At 52.3% G+C, this 14,304-nt stretch overlaps 1 protein-coding gene across 1 annotated transcript in view; it reads right to left on the reverse strand.

Annotated features, from left to right (window-relative positions):
- The window catches only part of PLXNA4 (plexin A4), a 421,883-nt gene that overhangs the window by 347,639 nt on the left and 59,940 nt on the right, over positions 1–14,304 (reverse strand). The window contains exon 2 of the mRNA XM_035021130.1: positions 11,937–13,202. Within this exon, the coding sequence (XP_034877021.1) occupies positions 11,937–13,121 (1,185 nt within the window). The 5' untranslated portion in view covers positions 13,122–13,202. The remainder of the gene's footprint in view (positions 1–11,936; positions 13,203–14,304) is intronic.

Below are 14,304 nucleotides of genomic sequence, written 5' to 3' on the forward strand. Positions count from 1 at the left end.
GAGGCTGAAGGAGGGACCAGAGGAATGGGGTAAAATCCGGAACATTTAGCGCTCTTCATTAGGAATGCAAATTCTCGAACCGACCCCAGATCTACTGGATAGGGAACTCTGGGAGTGAGGCTCAGGGACCTGCATCTTAACACCTTCCCAGGTAGGTGACGTGACCATTCACCAGGTTTGAGAAGCACTGGCCTGGGACCCCGGCGCCTGCCGAGGTCCCTTCCTTGCTGAGGGCACCACAGCCCAGGCAGGTGCAGCAAGAGACAGCCTAGCGGCTCCGGAGCAGGGCCCACCGGGCCGGAGGCAGAGGCTCCCCGGCGGCCTCCTGAGCGGCAGTGGCAGCCGAGGTGGTGTGGAGAGCCGGAGCTGACACTCCAAATTACAATCTAATAGCTTACCACGCTTCCCTCGCGCTCGACGGCAAAGGTTACCGTGCAATTACGCGCCGCCACATACAAATGACAGAGCAGTTATGGTTACTTTACCAATTACGGGGAAATTGCTCCCACTCTGTAGAGAGACTGGCACTCTGAAAAGCTCTATCATCGCCACAGAAAGGGGGTTTTAATTCTGCCGGCATCCTTCCTCTGGCTGCCTCCCCAGGCTCCTGGGGCAGAGCTGCAAAGCGGTCACCTAAGGACCCCAGAGGTGTCCGGTGGTCTCTGGGGAGACTGAATAGGGCGGAGGAAGACAGCGGACCTGGGAGACAGCAGGGGTGTCTCGTCGGGAGCTCCTCAGCACCACCCGCCCCCAGCCCCGTGCCCTAGTGACAGACTCATAAGGAACCCCTGTCACCCTGACACCTGTGACAAGCCACCTGGAAGAACTCCGGTGATAAGGCGGGCGGGGACCTGGTCCCGAAACTGCTTCTCACTCCGGCTAGCGCGGCCCCTGGCCTGGATTCTGCGGGCACCTCCCCTCCCCGTGGGGCTGTCTGAGCCCCGCCCTCAGAGGCCACCTTTGCAGAAGCCCCACATGGAGTCCTTATTATGGGAAGGTCAGAACTAGGCCAGAGCTCAGTGATCCAAACGTGGTGCTAATGAGGCAAAGGTCACCAGGTCCATCCCCCTGTGGGCCAATTAGCTCAGCTCGAGGACGTGGCCTCTTCCATAGCCACAGGCCGGCCCCCTTACCCCAGGCATCAGCTGTTTACAAATGTCCGGAATTGATCCAAAAGAGGCCAACCAGGTAAGCCAGCGGGGATAGACAGATGCTGCCCAACTCCTCCAAACGGGGATGCAGCGGCCAACTGCTCTGGGTCGGCAGCAGTAATCTTGAGCCCGGGATAGAAAACACAAAGTCAGACCTGGTCCTCCCCCACTCTGTGGGCAGCTCCTAGTCCAGCAAAGAGGAGTCCTTCCATCTGGGAGCAAACCAGCTCTCCCACCTTTCCTAAATGCAAAAGTAGCACCTAGCCTCATGCACAGGAGTCCTGGGCACCCCAGGCTCACCCCCAGCACTGGAAGCCCAGACCATCACACAGGGGGAGAAGGTACCAGAGACTTGCCCAAGCTCACCCACTGACGAGCCTTTAGTTGAGCCTTTTTCCATCAAATTTTGGTATCTTAGGCTATTGGAACTCCTGTCTCTATGAGGGGAAACTGAGGCAGTAAATGAAAACAACACTATTTACTGTTCCTCACTTATTAATATGCTTAAGAACGTGTAGGAAGGAACAAGTGAACAAAGGCCTAGATAAGGACCCAAAAATATACAGATGGAAACATCTCATCTGTTTCTGCTGCTTTCCCGGTGGGGGAGACAGACCTGGGCCACAACTTGGACAAGGCCATCCGTGCCCTGCCTCAGTTGTACACACAGTGCTAGAGGTACAGTGGGCACAGGGAAGCAGCAGGGCTTCGCAGGAGAGGTGACGTCCGGGCTCAGCTCTGAGCGCTCCATCCAGCACAGAGCACGGCCACTCTTTCACACCTCGGTGGTCTCAGAGAAGGCAAATAAATCAACATCTTAGAATCCAACAGCCCCATTTTACAGAAGGGGAAATAGAGGTCTATAGAGCAAAATGACCCCCATGGGACCCACTGATGGGAAAATGGTACCAGAACCCCAAATCCCCATCTGGAGGGAAAAAAACTGATCTTACATAGGGGCTTCCTCCAGGGTGGCTGTCTATCCCCGCTGGCTTCCCCTTCCCCCAAAGGAAGCTATTCCAGGTCAGAGACTACTCAGGGAAGACTCTCTGCCTCTACTTCTCCTGCCACCCAGGATGAGGGCTCTGCCTTTCTGGGGCCTCTAGAAGCAATGAACTGCCCCCTACAGAGAAGGCCATTGGCCTATTAACACAACAGTGCTTCCTCCCTTCCTGGTCTTTTGGTCCCAAAGAAAAGCGAGGGCTGAAGTTTTGAAAAGGAACATAAGTTAGGAGAAAAAGAGGAGGGACACCCATGAGGTGCTTGCTCATGTGGAAAAGGTCTTGGATTCTTCATGCTCAGCAGCCCTAAATTCTTCCCATTAATTACATTTACACACACACACACACACACACATGCATCCCAAAAGCTGACCACAGCAGACTTCCACTGGAAATGGGGAATCAGTGAATTACGCACGTGGGATTTCTTTTTAAAGGGAGATATTGATCAGATAAGCTGAAGTAGCTCATGTCCAAATACAGATTTCAATTGTAAAGCTCTGCAGTACAAGCAGGTAATAATCACCCACTTATTGGGGGCCATAGCTCAAATATGACCACTGACCCCTAAGGTGTTAATAAATGCAACAGGGGCTGATACCCACAGCACATTCACCCCTTGAGATGACTCTGAGCACCCTCTGACTGCAGGGGCAGAAGAATGCTCAGGGAGGTGGAAACATCTTGAGGAGGCTTTGGAAGGCTTTGGTTTATCTTTTACCAAAAGCTTCTTACTCCATAAAATAGTCCATGTGCCTGGGTGCTCGTTTCTGAAACAAAAAAAGCAATCCCCAAAACTGGACTATGTGACCCACCAATTGCTTTACTGTCCTCCATAAAATTTTCTTTCTCTTTTCTGAGTTCTAACCCTCCCCTGAAGGTCTGCCCGTGGCCCATGCTGACCTTGCAGGTTGGACTCTCTTGAGAGCCAGGTAAGTCCTTGTAGCAGGTGAAGGCCGGCCCTCACACCCCAGCTGTGAGCACAGATGTCGGAAATGGAATGAGGGAATGAGGTCTCATCCACTTCGTTACTAATGCACTATCTCAGAATGATTCCTGTATTGTGTCTTTTTCAATGAGATTGTAGGAGAAATGAACATGTATGGAGACAGAGAAGGGAAGCCAGCAAACCACAGTCAACAGTAACTTAGACAAAACTGCTGTGGAAGGGGCTTCATGAGAGATGTCTCAGGGTTGGAAGAACAACCCAACAAATCACACCAACGTTCCCAAGAGTCAAGTGCCCTGTTTCCGAGCATCTTAAAAGGGTGGGTACTAAAATATAGGACAGAAGGTCATCATGCTGTAGGAGTTCTGTGTGTGTATTGGCTTCTGATGCAAACATTCACTAGATTAATGTACTTAACTAGCTATGAATCCATGGAAGTGATTTGCTAAAAGCAATGCTTATTTTGGTACTCATTTTACGATTTCTATGTGTGTTTGAGACTATCTGTGTCCAATCCCACCAGATAGCTAAGTGGTCTTTCACTCATCATCATCATAAGCTCTCCTTCTAATAGGAAGCTAATGCCACTATTTTGAGCTCTTTCCCCAGGAGAGAGGCATTAGGCCAAGCACACTCTTTGCAGGCCTGGAGGTAACCACAGTCAGCTATAGTAATGTACCCATCCTAGGAATTGCTGAGCGCAGCCAGCAAAGAGTAGCTCCAACCTAGCATAGGATCTTGGGGGTTGAACCCGTGACCTTCTCCTCATTAGCTCAGCTGCTGAGGCCCCCAGGTTTCTCCCTCTGATAAGCAGACAGGCCCATGACACCATGATCACAGCAAGAGAACCAGGACCCCCACTCCACTGGCCCAGTTCTACAGATGGCTACCATGCTGAGGCTAGTCCAGTAGCTGAGCCTGGGGACCCTAGGGAAACACCAGGGAAGGCTTCTCAGTGTTGGGAACTGTCCCAAGCACAACCCCGTTGGGTGCTGCTTCTGTCCATTTGTATCTTAGCTTCAAATGTGCCCAGTGGCTACCTGCCAAGGGCAAAGAGGTTCCACACTGCCCATCAATCCCACATTCCCACTCCCCTCCCAGGCTACTGCAGACTGCCTCAGCACCCCCAGAGCTGTAATTGGAGCAGGGCACGCCACGATGATTAAGTTTGTGTATTTTCTGGCAGGCTCTGGGAGGCAGTGGCCCCGCTGGCCAGGCTGAATTATGGGGTCGGCCATTCCCTTGTTAGTGGAAATAAATTTTATTAGGCCCACTCTCATGGCCGTGCATCTTCCCCTCTTGCTCCCCAGGCCCGTGTGTGAGTCTGGATAATGTTGCCTGCATGCAGGATAAATCAGCCAAACAAATCCCATTATATTTTGTAACACTGACAGAGACACAGTAATGACACTGGGACTGGGAAGGATGTGGGCTTTCTTCTCCCGCGGCTCCCGTTTCATCTATGTGGACAGCCTGTGGGCCCCCCAGTCCATCAGGGGAAGACATGTACATGGAGAGGCCAAATGGGAAACTCCCCTAGTTGTCTTTTTGCCTTCTCTCCACAAACTTTGTTAATTAAAAGAAGCAAGCACCTGCACCGATGTGCAGTCGCTCCCTTCTGCCTTGCAAAAACCGAGGGACCCCTGAAGGTAACAGCAGGGAGGGTCTGGCTTGAAACGTAGCCTCTCCTTCGAATGCCTTCACTTAGCATTCCTAACGTGTGCCGGATGGACAGGCAGGTGAACAGGGCACATTCCAGGCCTATGGAACGTAACATCTGGGTTAGGCCCAGCCCAAGTCTCCCCAACGCAGTTGCTGGTGAGGAAAAAACTGTAAGTCTGACATCCTAGCAGTGTTATTAAATCCCCTTCTGTCCCATCAGGTGGTTCTTAGGACCCAAGGAGAATATACAGGTGGGGCTGTGAAATGTTGAAGATTCTTACAAACACAAGGTGTTCTGTGTCTCTCATTACTTATTAATGTCCATGTATTTCTCTTTTGTTAGGAGTCCCAACACGCTTTATGAAAGGGATATTATTTTTATCACGTCCTTCCTGAAATGTGTAATTCAAAGGGAAGGGGAAGCTGCTCACCAGCCCAGCGACATCTCGAGAGCAGGAACTGGCTGCGACCCAGAGGCCTGAACTCTCCAGCCAGAATCCCAGCCAAGAGGCCACCCTGTGAGGATGACGGGACTTGAAGGCAAGGCCCAGAATGCAGAGCTGGACCGTGACGCCTGGCTGGTCTGCGCGCTCACTGAACGAGAGGCCCGGCTGCCGATGTTGGCTGGGCGGCCACACGCCGTGGGGGGCGTGTGTGCGCATGCGCGCGTGTGCACGTGAGGGCGACCTTGCTGCCTGAGCTGCTCCGCGTAGTGTGTGGGCGGAGGAGACGACATCACAGAAAGAGGGGGAAGAGGGACTTAGGAGATGAGCGTAAGCTCGATAGCAGACCCCAGCAGGGAGAGCAGCAGAGACAGGGCTGAGGGGCCTCTGGGGTCTCCTGGCACGTGTCGGGGTTAAAATTCTGCATGTGGGACTCCCGGTCCCGTCACTCTCCCTGCTGACTCATCAGGCTCCAGCGTGGCATTCTGGGGGGGCCATGTCCCCTCGCCTGGCCCAGCACACCACCCAAGGCTCAGCCATCATCCTGTACCCCGAAGCACCACGTGTGCTTAGCTGGGATATGACTGCCATTGCAAACCCTGCTGGCCAAAAAGAGGGAGGTGGATGGCCTTCTCGCCGGTGTACCCAGAAGAGAAGCCAAATCCAGGGGAGAGAGGGAAAACTTGGTTCTATAAAGACTGGGGTTGCAGTATGGCAGGGCCCCAAATGCCAAACGTGAAGCCTGGAGTACTGGGTCACCAGGCTGTTGGGGGGTGAGTGCCGGGGCCCATGAGAAAGGAGAGGTGTGGCATGAGCTCTCCCTGGGACTTGAGTTTGGTGGACCTGGTGTGCGTGCGTGCGTGTGTGTGTGTGTGTGTGTGTGTGAGATGCAGTGGAGCTGAGGAAGGAGGCATGCGGCAGGCAAGAGGAGGAGTTCCTGGTCTGAGCGGCAAGAGAAAACGCTGCCTTGCGCCATGAACAACAGGATGCACCCCATCTCGCCAGAGTCGCACTTCCTGCTGGCTGGGAACAAGAAAACACTCTGAGCGGACGAGCAGAAACCAGCCTCCGGAGCCCGGGATGGCCGCCTGACCATTCCGGATGCTCACTCTCATGCCATTTCAGGATACCAGGCGCCAGACAAACCTGAGAACCATCCAGGCTGGGATGGGAGGCCAGCCCAAGACCAGGGCAGGGGTGGAGGGTGACCCTGTCTCCTCCCAGGGCTGCCATGCTGCAAAACTGATGCCTCCAGGAGTCAAAGCAAGGGCACCTGTGAGCGTGGTTCTCCCTCACTATTCCTCACTGTTCGACAGGAAGAGAAGCTTGGCGTTAAAAATCAAAAACTCAGTCCTTATGCCTCTGTGAACCGTGTGGGATAGAGCAGGGCTGGCAGGTAAACCCCAAGTCAGATAGATACATGGTTTGGCAATGGCTCTCAACCAGGGACTTCCAGAAATGTGAGAGACTTTTCTAGTTCTTGCAGTGATTGGGGGGGGTCCCCACTGGCACTTAGTGGTCTAGGGTCCAGGATCTCAGGATCGTAAATGCCCCACAAAGCCCAGACAATCCCTGCACCATAGATTGTCCCATGCCAGATGCCACTAGCAGATCACTGAGCACCACTGGGCTGAGAAGGAGGATATATAGTAGGTTCTAGTCCACCAGTCCCATGACCTTTAGTGATGTACTTGACTTTTCTGTTCTTCCAATTTCTCAACTGGCGAGGATGTTGCCTTTGCTATTATCCTACGGCACCGTCGCAAGAAGAAAAGGAGCTGATGAGCCCCTCTGTAAACTGTCAGGCCCAATATGAACGAACCCCTGCAATGGGATTGCCAGTTGGCTCGGAGGCCACCCCTTCCTGCTCCAGCTACGGAGACTGGACCCATGTGAGGCAATGATTCTGGATAACAGTTTCTGCCCCAGGCACCTACATTTTGTATTGGAAGGTCACTCGAAGTTCAAGTCTTGAGGGGAAGATGAAGAAGCTGATTTTTGCCCCATTCAGCCTCATCAACACTAAAGCTAACACTCCCTGACTCCCATGTCCACTTCTCAATTGGATCCAAACTCAGAGAAGATTTAGTGGCGTGAATGATGAACTTTCCCATGACCACAGCCATTGTTCCCGTCCCATAGGCCAGCATCACCTGCTGGGGTGCAGCTCCCTCCTGGACTCTTGGGCCCCTGGACACTGACGTCATTTCATGATTCTTGGCATCTACCGGGAGGGGGTACATTGCCAGGGCCTGATAAATGTCTCGTCCATTCATTAATTCATTTGGAGGTAGAAGGGCTAGTGTTCCATGAGTTACCCCAGAAGGCTGAAGAAAGGTTGAGGAGGAGTGGATGGCTGTGCCTGGGGGACTCTGGGAGGCCAGGCCACTCGGCCCATGTAGAGCACAAGAGCCTCGGCCCATAAGAGCACACTCTCCAGCCCGGTTGCCCCACTCTGGGCCAGGAGTGTCAGGGCTCCCGGGAAAGGCTGGGAGCTGTCACCTTGGCCTGCTCAGGGCCATGGCACGTGACAGAAACCACAGGCAATGGGCTCCTATGCCAATCATCTTGTGCTCTGCAGGCAGATGGTCTGGGGAGCCTGGGTGACATCCTTCAAAAGGGACCAGAGACAGAGACCATCCCAGTGCTGAGCAGCAGAAACAGAGATTATATCGATAGTGTTGATGATGTTATAACTGGATGTGCACAAGCAAAGGGCCTCAGGTTGGTCTTTAGTCCCCTGAATCCCAAGACAGAATGGGACCCTGTTGATGCCTCTAGGACCCTCTTTCTGCCCATGCCCTCCTGGGACCTGTAGAGTAATTTTCAGACACTAGACCATCTGCCCTTGGATACCTCTTTCTATTCAGGCTGGGAAAACCAGGACACAGGAAAAGAATGGCCTAGAAGGCAAAGGTGGAAGCCGCTTCCATCTCCCACAAGCACCAGAAAACACCTGGGCTGCTTCTTCTCCATCCTCTACACCCAACATCCACTCAGAGATTTGTATTTGCCACGCATATAATTCACAGTCACACATTCCCCTGAGGAGGCCCCTCCAGCTGCCATCCCTTATCTCTGATGTGGGCTCCGCCCACCTTCCCCGATTCACCTGGAAGAAAAACAGCACGGAGCTCTCTGGGGGCCTGCAGACTGAGGCTCCAGCCTCACACTGCAACACTTCTCCCTCTGTCTGGTCATCAGGCCGTGGCCCACCACGTGGCTCCACGGAAGTTCCACAGCATGCTAGCCCAAGTCACACAGATGTTCTCTTTCCACGCCACCTCATCTTCCTTGAACACAGGCAGGGGAGGTCAGGAAACCCAAGGCTTATACTGTTCCCTGCTCTGAGTGCTGGAGGCCTGAGTTCAGGGGAAGGAATGGGGATCCCAAGAAATGGGAGGGGCCGGAACACCCTGAAGAATACCACGGGATGAGCATCCTATCCTTAGGGAATGAAGATAACAGGAACACAATAAAAATGAGTCACTAGTCAAGAAGTACAAACTTCCAGCTATAAAATAATTAAGTCCTGGAGATGTAATGTACTGCCCAGTGCCTATATCGTTAAGATACTGTATCGTATATTTGAAAGTTGCTAAGAGAATAGCTCTTAAAAGTTCTCATCACAAAAAAAAGACATTTGTAACTATGTGTGGTTAACCAGACTTAGTGTGGTGATCACTTTGCAATACCTATAAATATCGAATCATTACGTTGTACCCCTGAAACCAATAAAATGTCATGTGTCAGTTATATCCCAGTTAAAAAAATGAACCACTAATCATTCCTTCTCAAACTCTTTGGGCTGTAATTATGATAAAGCCCACAGGGAACACCTAGCCTACAAAACACAAGTCTTAAAAGTCAACCTCCTGGGCCTATGCTGCCCTCCTCTGCTGTCTTACAGAGGGAACGCTGCAGGACAGAGGCCATCTGAGATTCTGTCCCACTCCACAGGCCTCCAGGGAATCTTGGACTCAGAGGCAAAAGAGAACTCTGGATTCCTCTTGTCCATCCTTGCCCCAGGGCAGGAAGGGAGAAAGGAAAGGAACCCAACAGCCACGTGAATGGATGGAGGAAAAGCTGGGTTTGCAAATGGTGTGCCCATGAGGGCTCCTCCCTGGGAAGGCCCAGGCCTCTGGCCTGGCTGATGGCAGGGGGAGCATGTGTGGTCTGAGCTGGGGCCAAATGAATTATAGCTGAGCACCTGAGCACCAGAACAAAGTAATCCAAACGTTGGCCGAATCAAAGGAAACTGATACTTGACATTACAAGCTGGCGTGGCCTTTTATACTGGCTGGGGAGACAGCCCAGCCCGGTGTGGAGTTTCTGGCCTCCTCCTTTCTGCTCTCAGCCCTGAACTTGCCTCGAACTTGAAAGGGCTAATTAAAGCCCAAAGAAAAATCAAAAGCTTGTTATCTGGCTCCATGACTCCTAGCCCTGGCATTAGCCTGTCTTGCAAAGCTATTATCCCTCTGTTCTATCCAAGGCCACCATGCGGCCTTAGGACCTGCAGCTCTGCAGACTTCCATGATGAACTTTGCTTTTTGTACTGTGGCAGGGAGCAAGGGCGGGCCAAACACCTGCCCATGGGCAGCCAGGTTGATCCCTGCAGCTGATTGTACTCCCAAAAGCATCACCTGAAAAGACAGAATTTGAGCAAGTTTTCTACAGAAAAGCATCTACAGAAAAAATAGCCAACACATCTGATCTCGAAAGAACTAGCTGTTTCATAAGCATACAGTGTAAACTTGCATTTTCGAAGCTAGGGTGTGCATGTGTGTGTGCATGCTTGTGGGGGTATTTACTGCATGTGTGCACACACGCATGGGTAGGTGTGCGTGTGTGCATGTGTGTGCATGCATATGTGCAAGTGGGATTTTCCTCAAGAGGCAACGGAGACTTCCCTCAAGTGCTGTGTCTGCCGTTCTTTCCCAAAATATGTGACCTTGGGCAATTTATTAACCTTGTTGGGCCTCAGAATGAGAGTATAAACCAGAAGATCTCTAAGGGCCTTCCCCATGCCAGCTTCCTAATGCATCTCCCCCAAGAAGTTGTGCTTGAACATGTAACATACATCCATACAGCACAGCACCTAGCCTGTCCTTTATAGCCTGCATTTGGGAGAAGTCCATGGCCCCCAAGTTTATAAACCTGTCTCCTCAACTCTCCTGGGTGGATCAGCCACTGCCCTAAACCAAAGGCTCCCAAAGATATGTCATCCATTAGGGCTCGGCGGGTACAATGGAGTCCCCTCCACTCTCTGGCCTGGCCATGATTGTCAACTGATTGCTTCCTTCTCTGGCCCATGGTACCTCTCCCATTTCCTCTGTGACACTAGGAGTCTCTTGGCTTCTCAGGACCTCCAGAAATAAATGGCATCTTTTAGTTTCAGCCCAGGCACCTGAAAAACTCACCACTGGAAAACAGCCTGAGCCTAAATGTTAGGGCACCAAAGACCAACCTTGCCAAATCCCTGCTTTCTCCTCCATCTCCGCTACCCCCAACCCGGAGTCCCAGTGCCCACAGGACTGGCCCCCAAGCTGCCTGGGTGCCAGTGCCCTCTAAGATGTGCTTGGCAAGTAGCCATACTTCATGAAGGGAAACTTAGACTTTTAAAGTCAATGAAAATACATTTTCCTAATGTGGAATTCCATCGAAGTTGGACTGGCCATCAAGAATCACATCCATGCAAATACACTTCTACCTGTGTGTGAATTCTCCTTTCTTCTCTCTAATTATGATCACAGGATAGATTTTTCTCCAACTAGATTCATGATTTTTTAAGTGAATGATAAAAAGGAGAAAGGAGAGGGACACGGGGTATAGAAGATGAAGATGCTCATAACTGAGCTTCTAAGTCCCTGCAATCATTTTCAAGATGAACAGAAGTCCAGCCACAGCAAGCCGGGCCACAAGTGAGTTAGGCTGGGGGAGGCAGGAGATCATGTCACCTGTTGCACCTATGGCCACCCAGCAAGGCCCTGGGAAGGCCTCCTAAACCCACCCTTCATTCCCCGCCTCCCTCCGGTTTCCTTCAGCACTTCTCTCACCCAGTACTGTTCCAAGGCTGCTTGGCATGTCTCTTCCATGGAACTGGGCACACAGAAGATGCTCCAGAAATGCAGCCTCCTAAGCAAGCTCTCCTTTTGCCTCTATGTTCACTGGATTCCCACCCTACTTCTACTCTCATTTTGCCCTTTCCTAAAGATACTCAAGGAACTAAAAACATAATACTCCTGAAGTTCTAGATCTATCCCAAATGTAGAATGCCTGGCTCCATTATTCCCACTACTGGTTTTATTCCAAGTTCCCAGGAAAGTGATTTGTAGGCACGGTCAGTACGAAGGTTGGGTACATGACTTGTACCAGAGGACATGATAATCTGGCCTTAACAATGACTGGTACATATGATATCTATATAACAGAATTCCCACTTATTCCTAGCATGTCCTCCTATAACCATGAGCCAATATGGAATAGAGAAAAGTGCCCAGATAGGAGATCTACCTTTCAGGTCTACCTCCAACTCTGATAAGCTCAGTGTCACAGACATAACGCAACACATTTGAGTTGGTGCTGATCCGAGTCCAGGGAGACCCAGAGACGGGATGTACTTGTCTCACTTGCAAAATGGGATGGGTGATTCACATCCCATGGAAGCCCCAGGCTAGGGTCCCCCTGCCATACCATGCCCTCCTAGCCCATGGACCCTCCCCTTACTCACCGCGCTGCTGCAGGGAATGTCCTTCACCTTGAGCCACGCTAGGTCCAGCGTACCCTCCCCCCGATAGCAGGACTGCAGTCGCTCCTTAATGCGATCATTGATCTGCTTCAAGATGAAGATGCACAGGGCTGACTCATCCAGGGATTTCATTTTCCGCTTTTGGCCCTTGGAGAAGACAGTGAAGAGGAGGTCATCCTCTGGACGAACTCCAAGGGTCCGGGCGAGCACGGCACCAGCTTTGGACAGGTAGGCGGCCTGCAACAGGCGGTACTCGACCCCGCTGCGCTCACAGCCAATGGGCACCTCCACATAGGAGTTGAAGGCCGTGTCCTCCTTGCAGAGCCTCACGAGCTTGGAGGTATAGACCTGTTCCTTTGTGGTAGAGCCTGGTGGAGACACCATCTCAGGCTGGAGGGTCAAAAAGTAGACAAAATTGCCGCTGCTGAAGCCATAGACATAGTAGATATCAAAGTCGGGGATGACGGTGAAGGTGTCCGAAGGAATCTTAATCATCGAGGCCACAAACTCATCGTGGAAGACATAAGCAAACATACCGTCTGCCTCGGAGTTCTTGGTCAGCTTCCGGCTGGAGATGGTAGGGAAGTACTCCGGCTTCCCATCCACTGCAGTGGCGATGAAGAGCTTGTCGTCCAGGTTGCTGTAGGAGACGATTACTCCAAAGACGGAGCCACTCTCATTGACTCCCGACAGGTAGTGTTCCTTCTTGTGGAAAGGCTCCCCCAGCTTGAAGAGGTCCTCAAGCCTGAGAAGCTTGCAGATGCCTTGGTACAGGCTCCCACAGGCAATGAGCCTGTTCTCTTTGTAGTCTATCAGGAGCATCTTGTTGACATTGTTGGTGGTGGTCAGGGGCTCATTGCATGTCTGGACGATGCGCGGTGGGTAACACTTAGGGTTGTCCTCGTCCGGCCCTGTCTGGTGGGTCACCAAGACCTTCAGGTCACTGGAGAGCTTGTAGATCCGGTTGACAGCCCCCAAGTAAATGTGCCCTGTCCTCTCGTCCACCACCAGGTGGTTGAAACCCTCGGCTGGCTCCCCACGGAACGTGACAAAAGACCGCTTCGGGGACGTTGGGGGTGGCTGCCGGGGGAGCAGAGTGGAGGAGCCCATCCCTACCATCAGGAGATGGGAGAGAAGGCAAGTCCAGTTCCAAGGCATGGCTTTCATTTCAGAAACAGGTCCTCACGGCACGGCAGCACTCGGCACGAGGGTCCCCTTGGAGGGCCAGGACTCAGCAGTAGAGGCTCCCTACGGGGGAAAGCAAGGATGAGATACTGGACAACAATGGCAGTGGCCTAGTTTCACCCTACAGCTTGTGTGGCTGGACCCGAAAGTCCTCTGCACACGCTGAGACAGAGAACTGCCCTGGAGATGCTAAAGGCCAAGGGACTCTGCCCCCATGTGTGTGGGGACAGCCACAGCTGGGTGGCAGGAGGGCAACCTCAACAATAACAATAATGCTAATAGTAATGATAATAGTGATGAGGATGATGATGAAGATGAAGAACAGCCACTGGCTACCTGATGCCTGGCTGTGGAACAGTCACTGTCCAGCACCTCCCAGAGACTGTCTCATTTCTTCGGACAAACCCTTCTGTGTTGGGTATCTTCCACCTGCCCCTCTAGATCCACTCACCCCCCTTCTCTGTGCCCAGGAGGCTGACCCGGGTCGACTGTACATGCATGGGCTGCCTGCCCTCGGGCCTGGTGGAGTGTCAGCAGAAGGCCAGCAGGAAGGGGAGGGGACAGCAGGGTGGGGGTGGGCTGCAGGCACTGGCTGCCACCCTCACCCCCAGGGCTCAGTGGCCCTAGGCATGCCTCCCCATGCCACCTCTCTATCTCCAGGTTCTGTGAACCACCTCCTGCCCACCCCCACTTGGTCCTACAGGAGGTAACGGGGCCTCACCGTTTCTATCCCAAATAGTGCTCTGCCTCTTAAGGAGCCACACCTTTGTGAAGAGCTCCTATATTAACCTTTGGCACAAATAACCAGATTTGCATGTGCTGTCTCCTGCTGGGACCCTGACTCCTAGTCCTCTGAAGTAAGGAGTATTGCTATCCCCACCATGCAGCTTAGGGAAGTTATACAACTTGCATAGCTTATAAGTGGTAGAGGTGGATTCAAACCCAGGTGTGCAAGTTGACAGTGGGTTCTCATTCTTCACTGCTAATCCAGCTCAGTTTACCCTGGCCTGGAGCGGGTGGGGATGGACACCAGCTATGTTCATGCCCAGCAGAACAGTTCAGACGACCCTTTCTCGGGGGCTGTCGGTTACAGACCCAGCTCGCTGGGTCTACACCTACGCTTCTCCTTTACACCTCCCCACTGCCAAACCGGTGCATGAGGCTG

The sequence above is a fragment of the Mirounga leonina genome, unplaced genomic scaffold (assembly GCF_011800145.1).
Source record: "Mirounga leonina isolate KUSES-001 unplaced genomic scaffold, KU_Mleo_1.0 Mir_174, whole genome shotgun sequence".
Lineage (NCBI taxonomy): Eukaryota > Metazoa > Chordata > Mammalia > Carnivora > Phocidae > Mirounga > Mirounga leonina.